The 24272-nt window shown below is 44.7% G+C and overlaps 1 protein-coding gene and 1 long non-coding RNA gene across 2 annotated transcripts; both read left to right on the top strand.

The window, feature by feature from the left end:
- Positions 1-2647: 2647 nt before the first annotated feature.
- MID1IP1 (MID1 interacting protein 1) lies at positions 2648-4289 on the top strand. Its single transcript, XM_054005883.1, has 2 exons — positions 2648-2894; positions 3577-4289. Exon 2 carries the CDS (start codon positions 3755-3757, stop codon positions 4253-4255), a length of 501 nt encoding a protein of 166 aa, XP_053861858.1. The 5' UTR covers positions 2648-2894; positions 3577-3754; the 3' UTR covers positions 4256-4289.
- Positions 4290-11206: 6917 nt separating this feature from the next.
- LOC128823639 (uncharacterized) lies at positions 11207-16566 on the top strand. Its single transcript, XR_008441886.1, has 3 exons — positions 11207-11382; positions 14089-14182; positions 16379-16566. It is a non-coding gene; the product is annotated as an uncharacterized LOC128823639 (long non-coding RNA).
- The last annotated feature ends 7706 nt before the right edge of the window (positions 16567-24272 follow it).

The raw sequence follows: 24272 nt of genomic DNA, 5'->3' as shown, positions 1-24272 counted from the left end.
TGCGCACTATCTGTGCATGCACTAGGCGTGCTCCTGACTTTGCAGAAACGCAGGGTTTGTTTGCAGTACAAGGGCGGGACCAGTCTCCCTGCGATCCAAGGCGTTGAACTCTCCCATGCCGGGACGTCTGTGACACAGCGGCTGAGGCATTACGCCGGGTCCGCGCGGGGCAGGAATCGATGCCCACTATTGGCCCCCGCCCCGTGTTGTGGTTGATCAGTTGTCAAGGTAACGCTCCACGGCAATCTCCCTCTGTCCCACGTGTCCCTTCAGCGGCCGCCTCTGTTACCACTGTCGCCAGAGAGAGACAGGGAGCGGGGTGTTGTTTCTGATTGGCTACCGCCGAATCTTGCTCATTAGCATATGCCGGCGGAGCCTGGCTACTGGAACGCGAGCCGATTGGCTGAGGCTGGAGGTGAGGCTGTGGGGTGATCCCGGGCTCGGCGCAGCCCGCTAACTCGCCGGCCGCGGGCACGGAGACAGATAGGGCGGGGCCGCGTGCGCGCCTGTTGCCCGACCGTTCCTTTCCTGGGGGCGGGGGGGAGGATTGGGCTGCGTGTCGCGCGCCTGGCCTAAGATGCCCTTCCTCCAGCAGCGCCTGCTGCAGCCGGGCTGGGGGAAGGGCAGTGCACGTGCTCGCGGTGTAGCCGGCTCTGGTTGCAGCCGCGGCTGGGGCAGCGCATCGGCGAGTCTGCCCAGCTGGGAGAAGACAACGCAAAGGAAGCCGGGCTATTGCTGGACAGATTGGCTGCAAATGTGCAGCGCTGCTGCTACAGCAAGGGGCTTGATGGGGGAAGGGAGGCAGGAGCTGGGCAATATGTCGTATCAGGCGGGAGGGAGGCCTGGTCTTGGTGTGCACAGCGGCTCTTTTTAATGTTCTGCCTTCTGCCCTCGCTGCTGGGCAGTGCTCCCTGACCAGCATGCCAATGTCAGCCAGTCCGCTCAGGGCACAGCTGGGCAGAGCGCCTCCCGGCCGTCGCTTCTGTTGGGCGAAGGCCGACAGCAGGTCGAGTGAGACCGGTTTAACAAGGACTACATTCCTGCCCGGCATGAGTAAACCGTGTCCTCCCCGGCTGATTCCCCCCTCCGCATGCCTGGGGTCAGAGTGCCGGCTGCGCACCAGAACCGGAAAAGAGTTTGTGTGTGCACGCCGCGGGACTGCTGATTCGCTCTCCCTTCCCTTTAGATCGCAACGCGAGGAATCGCATTTGCTGTAAAGTCCCTTCTAAGGTAGCAGCATGCGGGGCCGGCATGTTACTTTGGGGCGTGCCTGGCTATGCAGCTAAGGCGGGCAAAACCATCTATTCGCTCGCTACGATATATGAGACCTACCCGTTGCGATCCCCCTCCCCCACCCTGCAGCAGAGCCGTGCCACATCGTCACCCGTGCCAAATACAGTCCCACCAGGCACGTTACAACCTGCAACACGGTTGCAGACACATACCGAGGTGCAAACATACATATTTGGTAGTGGGAAAGAGGTTTAAAACTGGGTCTGTTCCAGTCTCCCTGTTTTTGGATTATGGTCCGCGGAGCGAAAGGCAGTTTAAAGCTGGGCGCTTTACAGTCTCCCTTTCTCTGGGCTTTAGGGGGGTGGAGGAAACCAATTTAAAGCTGGGTGTAACAGTGTGTCTCTCTGGGCGTGGGGAGGATTTGCTGTATTACACAATTCAGTTCTTTCTTGGACCAACGTATACAAGTATCGCTAAAGCACGGTATCACATATCTGTCTGAAGTCGATATGGTCTCTAGAGAGGGGCTCTCTATCCATCCACCCAGCATATATAAAGTGCTTATCTGCAGAGTAGCTAAATTGTGTACGTAAAAAAAGGCTGGGTGTGCTAATCTTTGTCTGGAGTGGGGTGGGTGGATTTTCCGCTTTTAGGGGTCTGAGGAGGAGAAGTAAGATTGATTTGTTAGAGCAGGAAGATTAGGATGGTTTGGGGAGTGCTGTGTGCCTGCTGACTGGGCGTGGAATTCCATCCAGGCTGACTGTTAGGGGTTTTCCTCCTGTGGGTTGGTGGCAGCTGGCGTAAGGTATGTTACACTCTATCCCTGTGTGAGCATGGAGGAAGAGGATTGTGCTCTATTAAATTGGTTCCCTCTGGGAACCAGAGGGAGTTTTCTTTTTCGAATGCCAGACCTCTCCTGCTGGGATGCGTGATAGATTTACTGGAACTACCTCTCTGACAGTTGCCCGAGGTTTCTGCCTCCTGGGTTTACATTGCCACTGTTTGCATGGCTTACCCGGCCGATACAGAACTGTGATTCAGCGAGAGAGTCAACATTCCACTCCGCGCTGTGTCCTGCTCTCCACATTGACTCCTACCGGAGTGAGTCAGGAGCGGCTGGTCCTATACATAGGCATAGATGGATGTGGCTATAGATAACAAACCAATCCAATCAGGAGGAAACAGGACCAAGTTCGGCCCTGATGCAAATGGGTGCAGGGGAGTTGCGCACCTCCGGGTAGCTGCTCCTTTCCAGTCACCGGCCGGGATGTAGAGTGATGGGTGGGGTGCGCTGTAGCAGGAGCTGGTACCTCGCCCGCCCGGCTTCGCTCCCGCAGCCACTAGCTCTGGCAGGCTCCGCCTCCGGGTGCGCGCTGCGCCCTCCCCTTATGGGTGTCAGGCGAGAGGCGGAGCCGCCTTCCAGTCGCTTGTATCAGGAGCCGGTGTTACTCGCGGTCACTCAGAGCCGCCTTTATCTTGCTCCACTGCAAGGGGGTGGCACTTGGGAACACCTTATTTTACCATACACGCTATAAATACACCACCTGGAATGGGAGCAGGGCTACCGGCCGCAGCGGGACACAGTGACGCACGGATACCCGGACACCAGCAGCAGCCAGATCCAGAGAGCCGGCAGTGAGGCTCGACTCTACAGGACATTGGTGGGTGTGGGCTGCCTGCGGCGTCCCCCTGATCTGAGCGGGTGATGGGGTGAATGGCAGTGGGAGCTCCCAAGGCGGCTTGCATGGATCTGTGGCCGGGTCACGCTCATAGGGGGCTCTTTTAACTTATTCACGCTGCAAGGAGTTGTGTTTCTGCCATCAGAGGCGCTCCCTTTGCCGTCCCCATCCCCCAGCCTCATGCTTTGAGCCGTGGGGTGTGGACTGGAAGAAGTTGCTCTTGCATCTTCTGAATGAGAAATCGAAAAGCAGCTCGGTTTCCTCCGTTAGCTGCTGGCTTTGGTGGTGATGCACTGACAGAGGATGCCGCGAGATACTGGGCAGGGGGCCACCGAGAGAGGTTGAGGTCAGAGAAGATTTGCAGAGAGAGGTCGGGAGATACGAGGGAGAGGGAACGGAGGGCTTGGCCTTGGAAGGTGCAGGGGTGCACGGATAGAGGAGTTAGGAGGAAAGATCGGAGGCAAAGTCAAGAGCGGGGTTGGGATTACAATGGGGAGCTGAAGGGGACTGGGGTGAGGAAGGAGTTTGCTGAGGGCTAGGGGGAGAAAAAGGTGAAGCTCTCGGAGAGGGTTATGGGTAGGAAGGAAAAGTACTGATGACTGTGGGTTAGCGCATGGCGCAAAATGCCCTCCATCTAAACACCATCTATCCTTCTCTATTCCAGCAAATCGCCCCTGAGCGTTGCAGCGAGCAAGCCGGGGGGAGGCTTTGGAGATACAAGGCCTGGCTCCTGGTGGCCCTTGCAAGGAGATTTGGTGGGGCAGAAGAAAGAACCGGCTGCTGTATCCGTGCTCCCCAGGCACCCGGTGATTACTGGCATTGCACCCCACCCATCTGCCAACATGATGCAGATCTGCGACTCCTACAGCCAGAAACACTCCCTCTTTAACGCCATGAACCGCTTCATCGGGGCCGTCAACAACATGGACCAGACGGTGATGGTGCCCAGCCTGCTGCGGGACGTGCCGCTGCTGCTGGAGGAGCTGGACTCGGGGGGCGGCTGCGGGGAAGGGGACCCCCAGTTGTCGCCGGGGGACGCCGGCGCCTTCTTCTCCCGCAGGGACATGTACAGCCATTACCTGCTGCTCAAGTCCATCCGCAACGACATCGAGTGGGGGGTGCTGCAGCAGGGCGCCGAGGAGGCCAGCCGGAAGAAGGACAAGCTGAGCGGGGACATTAGCCGGGGCCTCCCGGAGGCCGCGGTGGAGGAGGAAGATCTGGAGAAGCAATTCCACTATCACCTGAGCGGACTCCACACGGTGCTTTCCAAACTCACCCGCAAGGCCAACGTGCTCACCAACAGATACAAGCAGGAAATCGGCTTCAGCAACTGGGGGCACTGAGCCAGGGCAGGGCTTGGCGGGGGGGGGGGGTGTCGCCGAGCAAGGGATCCCTATCTGCGGGGGGGGGGGGGGGGGAGAGGGGCTCTGGGGAGCGCGTCCGAGGACGAGGAGCATGTGTGTGCACGCGCAAATGGAGGGGATGAGCATAGGATGGGCATGGAGGGGGAGCGACTGTGTGACAATGGAAGCGGGTGGGGGCGCGTGCCAGAGGGGGAATGAATGACTGCGACCGTGGAGGAGGGGTGCAGGGGGATGGGCAGACCTGTGTGTGTGTGTGCGCGGCTGGGGCGGGTGGACGTTCAAGCAGGAGGGGGAGGGGACCGTGACGCATGGCGGGCACATCCTGCCCGGGTGTGCGAGCAGCTGTGCGCTGCACGGCGGCGGGGATCTTTGCCTACGCAGCAGTAGCAGCAAAGCGGCGTGTGTGTATCAAGTTTCCTAGACTGGGAGCTTAGTATGAATGACGGAGGGTGGCCGAGGCCAGTTACTGACAGCGTGGGGTGGCGGAGGCGGCCGTCCTCCTAGTGGAGACTGCATCACTTCTTTCTTTCCTGTTTTGCACTACTTTTATAACAATAAAAGACGTGTATATAATGTGTAAGATTTCTTTGCATGCTCTTAGAATTGCCGTCCTCTTATTTTTTACCAACGCACAAACAGAGAAAGGTGTACATTAATCAATATTAGTTCATTCGGTTTTATGTTCTGTCCAGGGTGAGCAGTTATTGTTCCCCTCTAAGTAAGGAGACTGATGATTTGTACATGTATGTGCTGGCTGTATAGCTGGCTGATATGAGGCTGAAAATAAGCCAATGAAAATAACAAAACTGTTGTAAAAATTACATGTGTTACCCAGGACGGAGCCAGTTTACTAAACTATATCCCTGTATTGCTGGACGGATGAAGGGTACCATTACTGTACATGTACTGAAGCTTATTTAAAACTTTTTTTTATCCAGATGTAGAGTATATTCTAAAATAAAGAAGCAAATGTATTGACTAAGATTGGCTTAACTTTTTTTGTTATACTCCCTGTTCTCTACTTGCATTAAATACTAATTATTCACATACACAACCTAAATATGTTAATTGCATCTCTATATTATTTTAAAACTGTATTTCCAGTGCTATGTTACAAGGCGCTGGATATAAAGGGGTAATTTGTTAGTGAGGACTAGCTAACATATGCAAAACTGCTAAAAATGGGTCTAGCAAATATACCTTACACAATGTTTTTAGTTACTTCGACTGTTAAACAGAGTGAGAATAGTCTGTCAAGATGTATGTATACCAATATAAAGGTCAATCCCTGTTTAAACTAAAGTGTTTGAGAATATACATTGATGGTTACTAGCAACTGGCTCTATGTTACCAGAATTGTATAGATTTTATTCTCTGTGCATTTTTTCCATTTGCTGAAGTAATAGGCCCTGTAATTAGTTCTCTCTCCCTCTCTACATATATATGCAGCATTAGGTGGTGTAGCACATAGTACAGTATATTGTCTGGTAAAGGTTTGCCCTTGAATAAGTCCTAAGTAACATTACAGTATACTTATGATTACAATATGTGTGTGCATATGACAAACAGATAGGGTTAACAGCTTTTCTTTTCACGTTATGAAATGCTTATGTTCAGTGATAATATACAGTTAATCTTCAGGCACAATATCACTTTCAAATTTTTCATGCTCAGAAAGGCTAATAGTTTGTAGATATCTTAATGCACTTAAAAGGACACTGCCATGCAGCATGTACCCAGACCCCATTAAAAAAAACCTTAATAGAATAGTAACACACACACACAAACAAAACCCACCTTTGTTTAGATTTAAAAATCCCCCAACACTCCTCAACGTCTCACTGCAACATTGTCCTAGTGCATGAGAACCAGACACTGATACTAGTGGGTCAGTTTCATTGTCCAAATTGAGTAATGTGAAAAAAGTAAACAGTTTAAATGTTGAAATATATTTTAAAGTTCATCAGTGCTTCTAGTGCTAATTTAGACTGGAAATTAGAAGAAGGTTTCTAACCATAGGAGAGATTCTGGAACAGCCTTCCAATAGGAGCAGTCGGGGGCCGGGGAAGACAACCCAATTCGTTTGAAAGATGGAGTTTGATAAGTTTATGAACAAGATTATATGACTGGTATAGCAGGGGACTAGGAGGTCCTTTCCAGTCCTATGTTCCTAATAAATCAAAGTATTTATTAATGATATAACTGAGGAGACCTTGAAAAACATAACTGGCTTTTTAACCTAATAATGTCTCATTAGTAACACTATAAGTCAGTCTGTTTTACTTCCCAATAGGGTGGTGCATGGAAAAATATCAGGGGTAATGAGAAGTACTACAAAGGATTCCTAACTTCTCAGCTGGTAAGGCTTTCTATTAGTGAACAAAGCCCAATAAACATGAGGTAAAAGATGCCTTGCCTTGGGGTTGTTTTAAAGTTTTATACTCCTGGAAGTTTTGGAGGAACAACTTGTTCTGCTTTATTATTTAGTTCTCCATCAAGGTCTTTCCAAATAAACCAGTTTAAGACTACAACACTACTGTTTAAAATTGCTTATTAAAAAGGCAGGCCCTGATATTATTTTAAGTCTAACTATCTAATTCTGAATTAGTTGTAATCTCTCCCAGTAAAGATTTAGTGTATACTCAATTTATAGTGCTGATCAAAACCACAAATACGATAGTAGAAAATATCCATTAGTAAACTGATAGTATATTATCATCTTGAATATTACATTCAATTTTGGACACATCTAAAAAAATACAACAGAAATAGAAAAGGTTCAGAGGGAGAACAATGAAAATTATTAGAGGTATTTGGGAGTGGAAACAGAGTTTCCATATGAGTAAACCTTAAAGCGTAAGGTGATACAGGAATATATAATACCAAGGACTGTAGAGAAGCCATTCAAGTTCTTCTGTTTACCTGTTCACATGATCTAAGTAAAAGAGCACCTTTGATGAAATAAGTCTTTGAATTTAAAACTAGATAAAAATGAATATTTTTTCAATGCAAAGTCCAAACTATGGAATTTGTTGCTGTCATGTTATTGAAGAAAACAACTTAGTTTAAAAATATGTTTTAAAATTACATATAAGTCATAACATCTGATATTTCAGTAGCAAGGATACAATTACAAAGTCCACCACTGTCAGTCTTTATGCCATAAACTGATTGGGAAGAAATCTCCCTTAATGGTTCAGTGTTGCACAATTAGCTGTGTTATTGGGCATTGTATCATCCTTTGAAGCATTAGGCATTTTTAAGTGCTGGAGATTAGATACTGGACTAGATAAACCATCAGTTTGTGCCAATAAAACAATTCTGATTTCAGATTAAATGATGCCTACAGACAGGATCTGCCTTTAAGAAGTTTCTCCCTCAACGCTGAAGTCTAACAACGTAGTGAATGGACTGTTCTCCAAGGATATGTCTTATAAGAAAAGGCAAGTTTAAAAAAAAAACTATAGTTTTATATAAACCAGAAGAGGTACAATTTGTAAGTACTGTAGTAGTATTTTTTAACTCACCTTTGATGATAAGAAAATAACCAAGTAAACTGTATTTCAGATATTGGTAGAGTAATAATTAATCTCAAAGCCCCTTGCATACTTCACAAACTGATTACAACTCTATATACATGCTGTCTACCCAGGGCCAGCTCCAGGCACCAGTTTCTCAAGCAGGTGCTAGGGGCGGCAGTTCCAGGTATTCGGCGGCAATTCGGCAGACGGTCCCTCACTCCGCCTGGGAGTGAAGGACCTCCCGACGAATTGCTGCCGCAGATCACGATCGCGGCTTTTTTTTTTGTTTTGTTTTGGCTGCTTGGGGCGGCCAAAACCCTGGAGTCGGCCCTGTGTCTACTAACTACTACAAGGCATTGTTCGTGGAATATGTCAGTTGTTTGAGAGCACATACAATGATACACCACTGTGGTTTAGGTGCAGAATCATACCTTTCTGCATATAAAGCCACAGGAGGGAAAAGTCATGGCTTCATCTTAGCAGGGGGCTGCCTTATCTTCCTATGGCGGATACTGGGGATATGGCAGCCAAAGGGCATTACAACCATGGGCTGCAGTCCTTGATGAATGAAATTTTGTGTTGGATTAAATGTACATTTCATAAAGCACATTGTACAGTTCTGATAAGTGTGCACAATGAGCCCCTGACTGGTAAAGTGTTGGGGTGGCAAAGGTGCATGCCAGTCCCACCATCTGCACATAGGAAAATAATTGGGAATGGAAGAGTGTAGGATCCATATAAGACTCTCATAAAATGCTGAATGCAAATACTTAGGTTAATACAATGTTAAGAGTAAAATTATGCCTCCTGTGAGGCAGTGGTACACTGGAGGAGGCAGCACACCACCCAAGTGGTGGTGGCTGGTGGCATTATGTGCCTTCACCAGCAGTGGTGAGAACATTTTGAGAACTGCTTTTTCTGTGCCTTTGAAAAACTGCTCTGCTGTTATGTCCTGCCCCAGACAAATCTATCTGTAAAGCCATTAGCTCTGCCTGCATTGCTAGCTGGTCCCTGCCTCTCATTTCCCTGCAGTTATATAATGGCTACCTTCTTTGCTGGGTGTGCATGAGGGAAAGGGCTTCTTGGGCCCACTCCCCCATCTGGTGCACCTAAACAACGTAGCCATAATTTGGGCCTAAGGTTCCAAATGCAACAACACAGAAGTCAAGAAGTAGCCCAGTTAAGGTTCTTACATACACATTACTTCTGATTATTACTTTGGATGTCAGGTGTTTACCTTCCCATATAATATGTGTGATGTGAAAGTGTTGATGTTGTTATGGGAGATTTAACTTTTTGTGTGTTTACATTTTCAGCATTCATTTTACATTAACATAGGTTTTTTGTAGTTAATTTCCATCTGATTTTTCTCCCTGCTTTTAAAGATACAGGCAAAATCTAAATAACACTTATGATAGCTACAGGTCAATTGTATTTCTTTAACCAATAAATTGTGTATTTATTTCACAGCTTTGATCTCTTTGCCAGTACTCTGCCCACCACTCCATTTCCACTGGGGCTACTTCTAACATCCCCAACTCCAGAGAAGCTTTCAACAGCTGCCTGTCTTTCTAAGAAGAACATGGCACAATAAGGTTTTCTCCTTCCCTCCCAAATACTGATCAAGGAAAGAAGGGCCTAAACATTCTACTTTCTATGTCCAGTTCTGGCATAGAGACAGATTTATGATCTGAAACCAATATCTTGACATCAACATTGACTAGAAACACTGAGGCATCCCACTGGAAAATTTGACATCCATTGGGCCAGATGTGGCTCTCCCCATTGCTGTGTCGAATAAAGGGCTCATTTCAATGGCACCATCTCATGCCTTCCACACCTTGCAGAGGGTGCTCCATGCTGTCCAGGGTCCATGCAGGGGCAAAGGATGGAGATTAGATACAGCTGGGCAGGACTATCACTGACTCATCTCCTTCCCAATAGACCTAGCTTGTGAAAGCAAATATATCTCGAGGTGGTATTACCTTTTCTACATAGGCCCCACTCCAGGGGCTGCTGAAGCCAGTGGAATCTCTGGTAGCGGGGCTTCAATGGAAGCTGGATCTCCACCATGGGCCAGAGCTGGTGCCAAGACACAAGGCCTCCATTGAAATGGGCCTGGCCACTCGAGTGGGGATCTGGTAGGTTTGAGGAAGGGCTCTGCTCCCTGTTCCATAGGGAAAGAGAGACAGTAAAACCTATCTTCCTCCCCACTGATGAGATAATTGGGGCTAGTGGGAAATGATTTTGTGAGAAGATCCTTGCAGAGATTTCCTCCCATAGAGCCCTTGCCTACAGATTTTAACATGTTATCACATCATTTCTATTTGGCCAGCAGCATGGTTGGTGCTCTACAGCTTACCGGCTTAGCCAAAGCGCACAGTCCATGTCATAAAGGGTTTATTTATCTAGAAGATAACATATAGACAAAAAAATAGGAGGTGAGATATAACAGACCATAAATCTGGGCAGAGTGCAAGTAAAGAGGTCAATACGGCAAAATTAACCACAATTGGTCACATGAATTTTTGAGTTTTTTGGGTCATTTGTTTGTCACTTCTAAAAATTAGAAATGCCCAAACGTATTAGTGTCAAATTTGTAAAGTAATTAATTTTCAGACTGAGGCCTGGCATGCCAAGTTTAGGTCCAAATTAATTGTATTAATCAAGTTACAAACTTCTTTAGAAAAGGCATTAGCAAAAATGACTTTGCTGCAATTACTCAACTTGTTGTTACTACCTGTCGGCAAGAATCAATGCTCTTTAAAAAAAAGTCCCCCTCACACAAGTTCATACTTTTCTGCCCAAGTGTAATGGAATGAGAAAAACACCTTTTAGTTCTGGGCCTTTGTGTAGTGCTTGCTTACCACAGGAATAGATGGTATATTAAAACCTTAGAGAGATTAGAGAAAAAGCAGGTGGTGCCTCTGAATTAAATCACAAGCCATTAAATGAGCTTGTCTAGTGATGTCTGTAGGATCTGTCATAGTATTAATTAAACAGTGTTGGATCTTTTTATTAGGATTACCTACATACAAATAATTCTAAAATAATTCTTCCTTTTTTCTTTTGGTAATTGCTCAGGGCTATTTTGCATTAGCATCTTCATGTTAAAAGCTGGGTATATTGAACATTGCGAATGCCCTACAGTTCTAGAACTGGTACCTATGACTGAGCAAACCAGCCTATTTATTAAAAGTTTCCCCCTTGTAAACTGTAATTAGTTTGAGAAAACAGGCAATGTATCTAATGTAATAATTCACAATAACCCACAGTTTTGCATGTCATCAGGTCCCCCCCTCTTGCTGACATACCTGCTGCTGCAGGGGAGGGAGTCTGTGAGGAGGAATGTTGTGTGAAGATTTCCTCCTTGCATTTCTTCCACATCATTCTGTGGGGGAGGGGTGGATAGGGAGGAATTTAAACCTTCCCCCAACCTTTGTCCTGGAATGCTGAGTTCTGCCCCAGGACTCGCAGGAGGCTGGGGCTGTCTGTGCAGAGGCCCTAACTCCTCTCCCGGCACTGCTGTTTAAGGATGCTCCTTAAAGCGGGAATTCTCTCGAGTGGAGGGGTCCAGCAGAAAAGGTAATACAGGTTAAGGCCTGTCCCCGCCCTGTCATAGACTGCCCATTGCTAGCCATGCCTGCCCAGTTCCTCCCACCCTAATCCCAGCCCTGCAAAGAATCTTAACTGGGGTCCAAGAAATGAAGAGAGAAGTTGATATGACAGTGCATGACCTCCTCCCCCATTCGTCCCCCATGCAGGAGGGGTGAGATTCACGCATGAAAGATCCCCACAATACTCAGACCCGGAAGAAACACTCTTGGCCCGAGTTGTCGGCATGCCACTGATTGCTGTTTTAGCCAAGTGTCTGGAGAATGATTAGACCTGCCAGATCTGCTGCTTTTCCTGGGCCTTCAGATTCTGCACTGATGGGGACTGTGTGAAAACAAAGATTAGGTACTTTAGATAGAGTACTACCTGTCAGCCCTTCTTTCTGATCTAGGGGGAAACCTGACCAGTCTATTGCTTTTGTTGGTTCTTGGCTCAGTGGGGAAGAGAGGTAGCTATTATTTGAAAGCTAAGAGTGGTTTTTGCATGTGCAGAACCATAGCTCTGGCTCTAAAATATTTAAAAGTAATCTTCTGTTCCCCTTGCTTCTCTCATGATGTAGATTATCCAAATCCAGATTCCCCAGAGACTCTGACAAGGCATTTACTCTAAGAAAACATTTTCCTTTTTCTATTTTTAATATCCATGTTTGTCAGATTTCCTATTTCATCCTATTCAAGTTTGAAATTGGCCTCTTAAGACTTGTCATCATGAAAAGGGGAATAGAAATATTGTTGGAAATGTATTTATTTCCTCAACTCGCATGTATGGCACCTAGGATAAGCAATCTAGATACCCCCAAAATGCATGCAGTTATCTCCCCACACTGGCACCTTATTATAGTATAACTTTAAAATGGGCATGCACATTCTTATAATGGGTTCTGCCTGATTTTATGCAAATATATGAACAATTAAGCAAATGCACAATCTACTGCTTTTTTGTTGCAGGATGTTGGCAGGTACAATTTCATTCTGGGCTTTTCACATGTTAGTAACAAAAGTGGATATTTAGAATGCTCTAGCTAAAAAAGGCCAACAAAGTCACTTGTACACCACCAAGTCCTACAGCTATATACAATCTACACAGGGTGAGACTAATACCACTGTGTTTATTCAGATTAAACTTCAGTTAGCTTCACTGAGAGTTTTGCCTGAGTAATGATCACAGGATCACATACAAGGTGGCTTATACCCTTGCCTCAACAGCTGCTTTCCCACATGCGCTGCATGATTTCCCTTAATGTTCTCCCTCTGCACCACCATTAGGCCATTTTCCCCATGGACTGTTTCCTTCCCAGTTCACTCCCGTTTCCCTTCAAACCCATTCACACCACCCCTCCTCTCCCAAAACTCCTGACCAGCCCTTGACCTTATTTCATCATCTGGGCATGTCTGAGTTTTGGATTGAACTGAAATGGATAATACAGTTATGTGATGTGATTCCATGGTGCTTCCTTGTTTGAATACTACTACTTTTATTAACTTACTATTTTTATATGGATGGGCTGATTTTTAATTTAAAGATGACAGCTGATCACCAATCAATACTTTGAAAAATGTCAGAGTGCATAATGAGCACTGCTGAAAGCAGAGCCATCAATGCAGGAAACTAGTTTATGTTGCTAAAGTACATTATATTCTTCTTTTGATGTGCCATCATAATTGCCGTTAGCATTAAGGGGAGTGTCTCGCTCTTTCTCTCAAACATCCCCCCTCCCACACATACACGCACTGAAAGGAAAATATATCCATAGTGAGCATATATAGGGAGGAGGAGGAACAAGGTGGTTGTTAGAATGCTCTGCATGAATTTACAGAAAGCTAGTAAATTGCATTTGAGTGCAGAATACTGAAAAAAAATGTAAATTTGAAAACAGTAAGAAATCAGGTTTTAACAAGGAAGAATGTGTAGTCTTTTCAGCTTTCACTAGCATCATTAGTACAATATTTAATAATGTATAAAAGGATCTCTCAAATGTTTCCATAATGTGGACCACATCTTAGTAGAGGGGCTAAAAATTTCAGAAGTCCCTAAGAGACATAGGTGCCTTAGGGTACGTCTACACTACCCACCGGATCGGTGGGTAGCGATTGATCTATTGGGGATCGATTTATCGCGTGTAGTGTAGATGCAATAAATCGATCCCCGATCGCTCTCCCGTCGACTGCTGAACTCCAGCTCGGCAAGAGGCAGAAGCAAAGTCGACAGGGGAGCCTTGGCCATCGATCCTGCGCCGCAAGGATGCAAAGTAAGTAATTCTAAGTCGATCTAAGATATGTCAACTTCAGCTACGCTATTCTCGTAGCTGAAGTTGCGTATCTTAGGTCGATTCCCCTCCCCAGTGTAGACCAGGCCTAAGTCTCAGTTTCAAAACTGAGTTAGGAACCCAGAGTAAAATTTTCAAAAATGCATCAGTGACTTAGGAACCTAAGTCCCATTTTCAAAAGTGACCTGCTCTTAGGAGCACAAGTCCCATTGAAATCAATGGGAGTTAGGTGTCTAAATTCCCTTGAGTATCTGAGCCTAAGTAATTTTTGAAATGGGACTTAGGCCCCTAAGTCACTTAGGTGCTTTTGAAAATTCCCCCTGGTGTCTTTTGGATACTCCCCTCTCCTTTGTATTTACATAACAATTGTTAATATACAAAAGTAATATTAAGGAATTCTTTACTTTCAGCTTCTTTTAATACAATTTAGCAGCTGGAAACAAGGAAGAGAAACCAGCACCATATGACCAACCAGCTGTCCAGGGACTGCCATCACTCTGTTCTGTAGGTAGACCACTTTGATTACCTTTGATGTTGGATAATTTAGTGCCTATGTGCGAAATTGTGTGCTAACATATAGCTTGTGCAATTCCTTTGGCTTCAGTGAGATTGAATGGGGTATACTGATTAGGGCAGAATTTGATATAGCTGTGTTTAAAGAATAAGAATAAATGCAATAAGAGATCTATCCCAGCAATGCAATATGTCTTTTCTTTTATATAGACATGGTGGTGCGGTAATATCTTTTATTGGACCAGTTTCTGTTGGTGAGAGAGACAAGCCTCTGAACTTACACAAAGCTTTTCATTTTACTTATCTTCTATTTATGCAAATAAGGCCTTATCTCCACTTTCCTTTACAACCCTCTTTTTGGTGGTGTTATAAGGAGCAAGAGTGGACTGACTACCTTTGCCCAGGCCTCAAGGTAATAAAGATAGGTGGTCATGAGCAGCAATGCCAAAGAAGCCAGAGCAAAGTTAATGCAGATGTAATACACTGAGAGGAGTGCCCCGACTCAGCATTTTTCATGACCTCAATCCACTTTTAGTTTTCCTTGCAGAAGAAATAAAAATGCAGCACTTTTGAAGTCTTTCCCAGTATTTGTGAGTGATTAGGACACACATGAGTCTGTAAACACCTTTGTGTTTCCACCGACAGAATCTATATGTTCTTTTGGAAGGGAGGGGGTGTCTTCCAAGAATATGTGCAGGGCCTATCACTTATTCTGGGGTCCCTTCAGTTCACTGCACTATTAGCATACACCAATGCACTGTCCTTCAGCACATGGGTATGCACTATTGTTTAGCTGCCCTCCTTGTCACTCAATGGATTATCAAATAGATAATAGAGAAAGATGGCTCTCATCCCTCATTGGACCAAGTTAATCATGTCTAGGATACAGCTGTTCTTCACTATTCTCTGAAGTGAGAGTCTTGAGGTTTCCTCAAATGTATATGACAGCATGGTACCTTGCCACCTCACCATCAGACATGCCTGTCTTAGGTACTCTGAAATACAAACATTTTGCAAAAATGTTACATTTAATTTAATAAGTGGCAAAAAGAACTTGATCTGCTTTGCTGCTTTGTAACCTTCTACTTTGTTAGGCTACTGATTCTGTTTCTGAGATGAGACTATCTGTTCACATATACAATGGAATTAAGTACTCATAAACTACAGTTCAATGCAGCATGATGATCTTTGTTGTTTTATACCAATAACATGCTCATTTTGTCTGTCTGTTCTTCCTTCTCTCAGATGATAGTCTTTCTCCTCTTGCAACATTTACACTATAATCCTTTCTCTTCTTCTGCATGTTAACATGATTAGCTTTCTATTCTAACCTGTAAATCACTGCTTTTGAAGTCTGCCAATTTTTATACACGTTTCAAGCTATTATCATTGGGTTATATTTAATTTGAAAGGACACAGTGTTATTGTCTTTTCCTCCCTGCAGATGTTTCTTTAAAATTATAACATATTCAGTGCAAAACCCCACTATGTTAATATAATATTACAGGCTGACATTTTAATCACACACAAGTCAAAAAATTCAAGGCTGTGGTTTCCACAGCAATCATAATATGGCATCTATGCACATGTGTATTTTCTATCCTTGCAATGTTGTTACAAGGATTGGTTTAAGGTCATATCCTAAGGCCCCCTTCTATGGGAATAAGGAGATATTATACCTATGAGGGTTTATACAAGTCTGACCAGTCCTGAGAATGATTAGACCACTGGGGACCACACATAGTGCCTGAGAATGGTCAGATCATGGAGGGAGTTGCAGTGGGCTCTAAGCCTACTCCTCCACCAAAATATTTAGTGGACCAAGGAGCTACCATAATACAATTTAGCTCACCAGGCACATACACACCCCACCCCGATTTGCTACTTGGCTTGGACTGAGCATGCTCAGTAACACTGCTTAAGCCAGCTGCCCTCGCTCTGCTATCGGCAGGCACAGGTCGTCTCTGGCCCCTAAACTGGACAATTCCCCTGATATTTGTATTGTAAGGGTCTGAGACTAGGCCATGAAATTGCTGTCATCCTGTATGTGCTGCAAAGTCTTAACACCAAGGGAGAGTCACTAAGCAGCCAAAGAGGGAGTTGAACGTTATGAATGTTCAGGAGAAGGGAAATGGTGGGTGGCATTAAAGTCGAGTTTTACCACTTATTTTTTCCATTTTTTCCTAGCGGAGGGAAAGGAAGAGAAAATGAAACCTACAGGAACTCTAATTCTGATTACAGGAACATCATGGAAAGTACAGATTACATTGGTCTACAGTTTTTGAGAAGTCGTCTGCTTCAGAGATAAAATGTGCTATTTATTATGTATTTTGATGTGCTGAATTCAAATATAACAATTAAAACAACTGATTGGCTACTGTTTCTAAGATATTTAAGTTTTTACATTTTATGTCTATGTATATTGTGTAGATAGTAGAGTTTTAATAATAAATTGTAAACCTAGGTCTTTTCATGTGTTTATGGTTGCTTTACATGATAATATTTCACCTGTCCTGTTTATGTAACACTTTAAAAAACAGCAAAAGTGTTATATAAATAAAATTTATTATGAAACAAAAGGCAAAAACCTATTATGTACATAGTTTAGTCCTATTCAGTGTCTACTCGGTGCTTCTTGGCTTGTCTCTTGTATTCATTAAATAGAGCATCTCTTGTCACTGTCCAGCAATAGTCTGCTAGCATTGATGGCTCCATTTGCCCTGATAGCGTTTCTCCATTGTTGCAATGTCCTGGTGAAATCGCTCGCCGTGCTCGTCGCTCACTGCTCCGCAGTTTGGTGGAAAAAAATCTAGATGAGAGTGCAAAAAATGTATCTTTAGTGACATGTTGCAACCAAGGCTTTTGTATGCCTTGAGGAGGTTTTCCACCAACAACCTGTAGTTGTCTGCCTTGTTGTTTCCAAGAAAATTGATTGCCACTAACTGGAAGGCTTTCCATGCCGTCTTTTCCTTGCCACGCAGTGCATGGTCAAATGCATCATCTCGAAGAAGTTCACGAATCTGAGGACCAACAAAGACACCTTCCTTTATCTTAGCTTCACTTAACCTTGGAAATTTTCCACGGAGGTACTTGAAAGCTGCTTGTGTTTTGTCAATGGCCTTGACAAAGTTCTTCAGCAGACCCAGCTTGATGTGTAAGGGTAGTAACAAAATCTTCGTTGATTCAACAAGTGGTGGATGCTGAACACTTTTCCTCCCAGGCTCCAATGACTGTCGGAGTGGCCAATCTTTCTTGATGTAGTGGGAATCTCTTGCACAACTATTCCATTCGCAGAGAAAACAGCAGTACTTTGTGTATCCAGACCAAGCAAGAGAGCAACAACTTTCAAATGGCCACAAAGCTGCCACTGATGTTGGTCATAGTTTATGCACCTCAAAAGTTGTTTCATGTTGTCATAGGTTTCCTTCATATGGACTGCATGACCAACTGGAATTGATGGCAAAACATTGCAGTTATGCAGTAAAACAGCTTTAAGACTTGTCTTCGATGACTCAATGAACAGTCTCCACTCAAGATCACCTTCCATGAAGAAGAATGGGACAAGATCCTTTTGACGGTCACGGAACATGGAAACCCTAACATCACCTGCCAGGAGATTCCACTGCTGTAGTCTGGAGCCCAACAGCTCTTCCTTACTCTTGGGTAGTTCCAAATCCCTGACAAGGTCATTCAGTTCACCTTGTGTTATGAGGTGTGGTTCAGAGGAAGAGGATGGGAGAAAATGTGGGTCCTATGACATTGATGGTTCAGGACCAGAAGTTTCATCCTCTTCCTCGTCTGACTTAAGTGAGAATGATTCTGGTGCATCAGGAACCGGCAGTCCTTCTCCGTGGGGTACTGGGCGTATAGCTGATGGAATGTTTGGATAATGCACAGTCCACTTTTTCTTCTTTGACACACCTTTCCCAACTGGAGGCACCAGGCAGAAGTAACAATTGCTGGTATGATCTGTTGGCTCTCTCCAAATCATTGGCACTGCAAAAGGCATAGATTTCCTTTTCCTGTTCAACCACCGGTGAAGATTTGTTGCACAAGTGTTGCAGCATATGTGTGGGGCCCACCTCTTGTCCTGATCTCCAATTTTGCAGCCAAAATAAAGGTGATAGGCTTTCTTAACCATAGTGGTTATACTGCGCTTTTGTGATGCAAAAGTCACTTCACCACAAACATAGCAGAAGTTATCTGCACTGTTCACACAAGTACGAGGCATCTCTGCTCACTTTGGTTAAACAGAAATGTGTCCCTTTGCAAAATCAAACACTGACAAATAAGAGAGCACGACACTGTATGATTTCTAGAGCTGATATAGGGCAATTTGTTCAGCAGAGTGATGTAAGCTTCATTATGATTGCATCATCCATGACTTCTAGGAATAACATGATGAAATTCATATCATGTATGACGCAATACCAGCTTCAGATTGCATCATTCATTGTTTTGCCTAAAAAGCAAGTACTGTCCAAACTCCGTCATAGATTTATTCATAGATCCAGTCAAAGATGTATTTTAGTCATTTCTGGTTTAAATTGAGATCCCTTCCCTTTATAACTCACTTATCCTCCGCCATTCCCAAGTCAAGGGTCGTATATACTGACCCAATAGCATATCTTGAAAATTAGAGCCAATCAACAATTTTAAGCATCATTTTCATTCTCAGTGACCCAGAATTAGTAAAGTTTGACTACATTTATTTCAGAAGCATTTTGGCTGTAGAGCAGTGTTATTCCTGCTGATGTATTGAAAGAACTGTGGTGACTAGATAAGACCAGACTAAGGGAATTTTAACTTACTACTCCATGTTATTTATTTAAAGGGACATTATTGATTTGAATTTTGGTGAAATGAAAAGATTGCAAATTAAATCTTTCAAAGTCTCGCTTGACCATGTGTTTTGTACATAGCCCCTGTGGTGCAGCAAGCACTCCTGAGCACTGTCCCCTCCCCCAAAGGAAGTGAAGTGCCTCCTAACCTTGTGGAAAGCTCAGCTACTCCCTGCCTCTCCCCCTGGCCAGGTTCTCACTGCTTCTCCCACCCAGGCCCCACTTCAAATACTTCTCATCTCCCAGCCCTATGGAAAGGTTTGGAAGAGGCTCTCAACCCCAGGGACAAGACTGCTCCTCTCCTCATCTTCTAGCTCTGTGGAAGAGCTACCTGGCATGCTGGCTTTTGGGGATGGCATTCTAAGGCACCTGTTTCTTCACATTCCTTGTACAGGGAGCCTTGGTTCCCAGTTTGCCTTGTGGTCATAGTGTTGTTCCTGGGATTTTCTAGGTGCCTAAAAGTTAGCCATTGTGTTGCTCTGCTCATCACTGAAACACCAAAGTCCCTTTGCAGATCCCACCCATGGTCTCGGAAAAGAGGGTGTTTCTTGGCCCAATGAGGGTTTGTTTGCTTTTTTTGCTTTAGTGCAGCCTCATTTCCAAGTCTCTGTCCCAGGCCGTACTGAAATGAATGAAGGCTACATGATGTACAAAAGATTAGAGATAGGTTTTAATATAAACTTCCCATGTGAACACCCTTCAATTTTGGGAAGGTTCTGATCCAGATTAGAAAGTTATCATTAGCTCCTGTCTCTATAATAGGCTAAGTGAAGCAGGGCCGGCTCCAGCTTTTTTGCCGCCCCAAGTGGCGAAGAAAAAAAAAAAGAAAAAGATAAAGCCGCGATCGGCGGCACTTCAGCGGCGGCACTTTGGCGGCAGCTCTACTGCACTGCTTCATTCATTGGCGGCAATTCAGCGGCCAGTCTTTCCCTCCGAGAGGGACTGAGGGACCTGCCACCGAAGACCCGGACGTGCTGGCCCTTTCCATTGGCCGCCCCAAACACCTGCTTCCTGCGCTGGTGCCTGGAGCCGGCCCTGACGTGAAGCCCCCCAGCTGGGTCTGAACACCCTCTCCCACCCCCCCATATTACTGTCCAGCTTCTGGGAGCGGTCAGACAGGGATCCAGGTGCAGTTCTGAACTTTGTGGTTGGTATCCCTTCCTTACAAAGGAGATCCCTCCGCAGTGGTAGAGTAAATGCTATGCAACTCCCCCAGAAGTGAAGTCATTGTGGGATGGACGAACATAGTCCAGTCTTCCAAATTGTCATTAAAATATAGGTGACCAGGGCATAACATTTACTTGCTTGTCCCTTACCTTGATGATAATGATAAACTGATGATATTTTATTTGTTCATCAAACAAAAAATACCCATGGCAAGTAGAATTTTGCAGGTCTGGTCTAGTCACACACTTCTGGCATTGGAAAGGTTGAAAAACCGATAACATCTACTGACATTGGACTTCCCTGGCAGATAGATACCATGAATTCAATACATACTTATTTTCTTACTTCTAGACTCCTCTGCAAGTCTTATTGACATGCTATTATTCCTAGATGGCTAATGGAAATGTTACTTGGATTGTTCCAGCAGCAATCACTGTGGTCGTCCCCCCCCCGAACAACTCAATGCCTTGGTGCTAATCATTAACTATTTATTTATGGTCCTTCAGCCACTTTTAAATCCAGGTAGCAACTCCCAGCTAATCTGAAGTTTTCAAGTACTATGGGCCAAATGCTGCTCCCACTGAAGTCAGGGCAAAACTTACCATATGGGTTTTTCCTGTGTAAGAGCTCTGGTGGGAGGGGCCTTGTGTGTCCTCTCTCTCCCTTGTGCGGTCCACCTATCATTTAGCCTGGCCCATTTAATATTAAATGTAGTTAATTTGTTTTACCAGTTCCTTGTCAGGCACTATTTCCTCCTCACTGTTGCTCACTATCAAAGTATGTATGTATAAATAGAAGCAATTGGATGGGTGTTTCTCCCTGAGGACATAATTCATTGCCAAAGATAACATAATGCACTGTTTGGGAAGTGATCACACTGGATTAAGATGCCACTATATAAACAAGGCAGGAAGAATGAGATGGCTGTAAATGAAACAGTTTCTATGTACCTTGCAGTCAGCTGTGATGGAAAAGAAATACAGAAAAGTTTCATAAGAGTTAGGAGAGGCTCATGGGTGGCGGGTGAAACTTCCCCTGGGGGAGGTTAGCTCCCTATCCTGCTTCTTCTGCCTGCGGCCCTACTCATGCTCCACCCCAGGCCCCGCTCCCTCCCCTGCAACCTCCCCCACCCGCCACATCCCTTCTTTCCTCCACCCCTCCTCCCCTGTGGGGCTGCTCCCTGCTCACTGTGTCTCTCCTCTCCTCCACCCCACTTCCTGCGAGACACACCCCTTCACCCGCCACTCACTGTGTCCTGTCCGCGGGGGTGGGGGGTGAGGAGGGACGTGGCGAGCAGCAGGTCGGGGGGGGGTCTCACAGAGAGGGGTGGAGGAGAGGATGGATGTGGCAAGTGGCAGGCGGGGGGGGTCTCATGGGGAGGGGGTGGGGGGAGAGAAGGGACACGGCGAGCAGCAGGGACCTCAGGGGAGGGAGGGTGGAGTGAGGAGAGGAGCGACTCATTCACCAGGGAGCGGTAGGCAGTGGGGTCCTCGGGGAAGGAGTAGAGCAGGGAGGGGAAGAGGCAGAGCGCAGGTGGGGCCACCATGGCCCAGGTGTCCGGCAGTGGGTTGGCTGTGGGCAGAGGTGCGAGCGTAGGCTTAGCCTCCCCTGGCCTCTTATACCCACTACCCATGGAGAGGCTCAAGAAAAAATATAAAGTATGTTTTAAAGTTTGCTTGAGTGTGATCAGTGGTCTTAAAAAACATAAGCATATGCTGATTGACCTGTGGGTGCCCATACACCACCTACATAGATTACTCATGTCAGGAGCACCTGCAGGGATGTGCAGCTGTACAGGGGATTGGGTCTATGTGCTGACATGCATGGCTCATACTATTCATTCCCAGACTCTGGCTTGGAATGAGCTGTTCACTGTTCATTCTGCAGGTGACCTGTGGAATATAAGGGTCGAGGGTACCAAAGTTACATCCTATTTGATGCTCCCCTTTTTCAGCATATGTGTGTACATAAAAGCTGGTTTACTGTCCTTTAATGGAGTTTATTGAACAAAGTTAGCTATTTGTTCCACAGCTAATCTAAAATAGTGAGATTTCTTAAAGAGTGTCTGGTACCCAAATTTAACTGCACCCAACTGGAATTTTAGAGTTTCCAAAATTTAAAAAATTGAATATAAAAATAGCTTAAAAACAGCTATGCAAAGTCACTGCTGGAGTAAGGTGTTGAGGTGGAGATGTTAACTGATTTAGACCAAGCCTTTGTGTTGCACATCAAACAAGGTTATGAAATGCTTTTTTCATCTATTGACCTAAGGCTCAGTTTAGTCATGAAACAACATATAGGTGTGTTACACTGCTGCAATTCGTTAATGCTTTACTTCAATCAGTCTAAATTACTATGGGGTGATTCAGTTTCCCTTACACTAAATTGTAATTTACTTCATGTGTAGTTCATGAGAATTATTTGTAAAGAAAGTTATTACTCAATGAAAGAATAATAGAATTGGTCCCTAGAGTATTTTTCTCAGACACCTGAGTCACTGTTCCTTTTCTGTCTTTGCCTGTTAAACTAGCTCAACTACTTCATTGAGAACAGCACTGTTCTGTCCAAAATCCATAGTCTGAGTGAGAAAACATTTACAAGCTAAAAGCTTTGGCAATGGTGCTGAAATTGCAACAGCTGAGTTTTCTTCAGCATGTGCATAAGCTCAAAATGAGAAACTTCTAAGAATACAGTTGGCCAACATATTTTTTCAGTAGGGAAGTTCCTGTTCGGTCTTAGTCTTCTTTGTGATGTTTGTTGGAGGCATTTATAAAGAAAGGAGAACCTTTTGTACTGTAATCTGGATATGTATGGACTAGAAAGGAAAATGGTAGTATATTGCTTAGAGACAAGGTGGGTGAGGTAATATCTTTTATTGGCCCAACTTCTAAAATAAAAGATATTACTTCACCCACTTTGTCTCTCTCATATGCTGAGACCTACATGGATATAACATTGCAAACAAGTATATTGTTCCCCAGTTTGAAAAGATATCCTCGTGAAAGGTCTGTATCAAATCTGCAAAACCTTTTGTTAACCTATCCGACAAGGGTTGTTAGGGGAAAAACGTGTGGACCAGAAATTTGGATGGAATTTGATCCTTGCTGTGTTGCTGTCAACTTTTGCATGACATTAGAAGTAGGGGTGCCATGGATTTACAGGTTTTTCTGTGTAACCACAGAGTTCTTTTGTTACTACTGTATCACCTTGATTAGCATAGCCACAAATATTTTAGGTATATACAAGAATGTGAAAAACATAACCCTCATGCTCTCAGTGGAGATGGAGAATGAAAAGTTTTATATTAGGCAGGAGACAAAACAGGTAGACCTCTGGGTCCAAATTCATGATGTAAACAGGGGCAACTCCATAACCAATAGAAGTTCACATAGTTATACCAGTCTGAATTTTGTCCAAGGAAGTGAACCTTGAAAAACCATGAAACAATGGAAAACTTTGAGAAAAAAATCTATTTAGCAACAATTGAACTTATACAGCATGCTATATATTTCTATATTATTCTCCACTTCTTAAGTATTATAAGGAACACTTGCAAAAAAACCCAACCTCTGCTGCTTAATGTGAGGTTCTACTCAGAAAATGTCTGTGTAATAATGGCACTTTTGTACGCAATTGGTTGACTTCAGAGTCAGATCAGCTGGCTTTAGTTACGTAAATAAGTTTTTGTTACTTTTTCATTCTTTTACTAAATCAGAACCAGCACTGCTTTGTGACTATTGAGCAGGATAGTTTTCTGGCTTTTGCATCATCAGCAGAATTGTTAACTGAGTTCCAGCTGCAGAACCACGCTGTGGAGGAGGGAGGGGTTTGCAAGTGCTTTGGAGGATAGGATTAAAATTCAAAATGATCTGGACAAACTGGAGAAATGGTCTGAAGTAAATAGGATGAAATTCAATTAGGACAAGTGCAAAGTACTCCACTTAGGAAAGAACAATCAATTGCACACATACAAAATGGGAAATGACTGCCTAGGAAGGAGTACTGCAGAAAGGGATCTGGGGGTTATAGTGGGTCACAAGCTACATATGAATCAACAGTGTAACGCTGTTGCA

This window comes from Malaclemys terrapin, chromosome 1 (assembly GCF_027887155.1).
Source record: "Malaclemys terrapin pileata isolate rMalTer1 chromosome 1, rMalTer1.hap1, whole genome shotgun sequence".
NCBI classification, from domain to species: domain Eukaryota; kingdom Metazoa; phylum Chordata; order Testudines; family Emydidae; genus Malaclemys; species Malaclemys terrapin.
The sequence above is the reverse complement of the archived record's forward strand: the minus strand, read 5'-3'. Positions and strand labels throughout refer to the sequence as shown.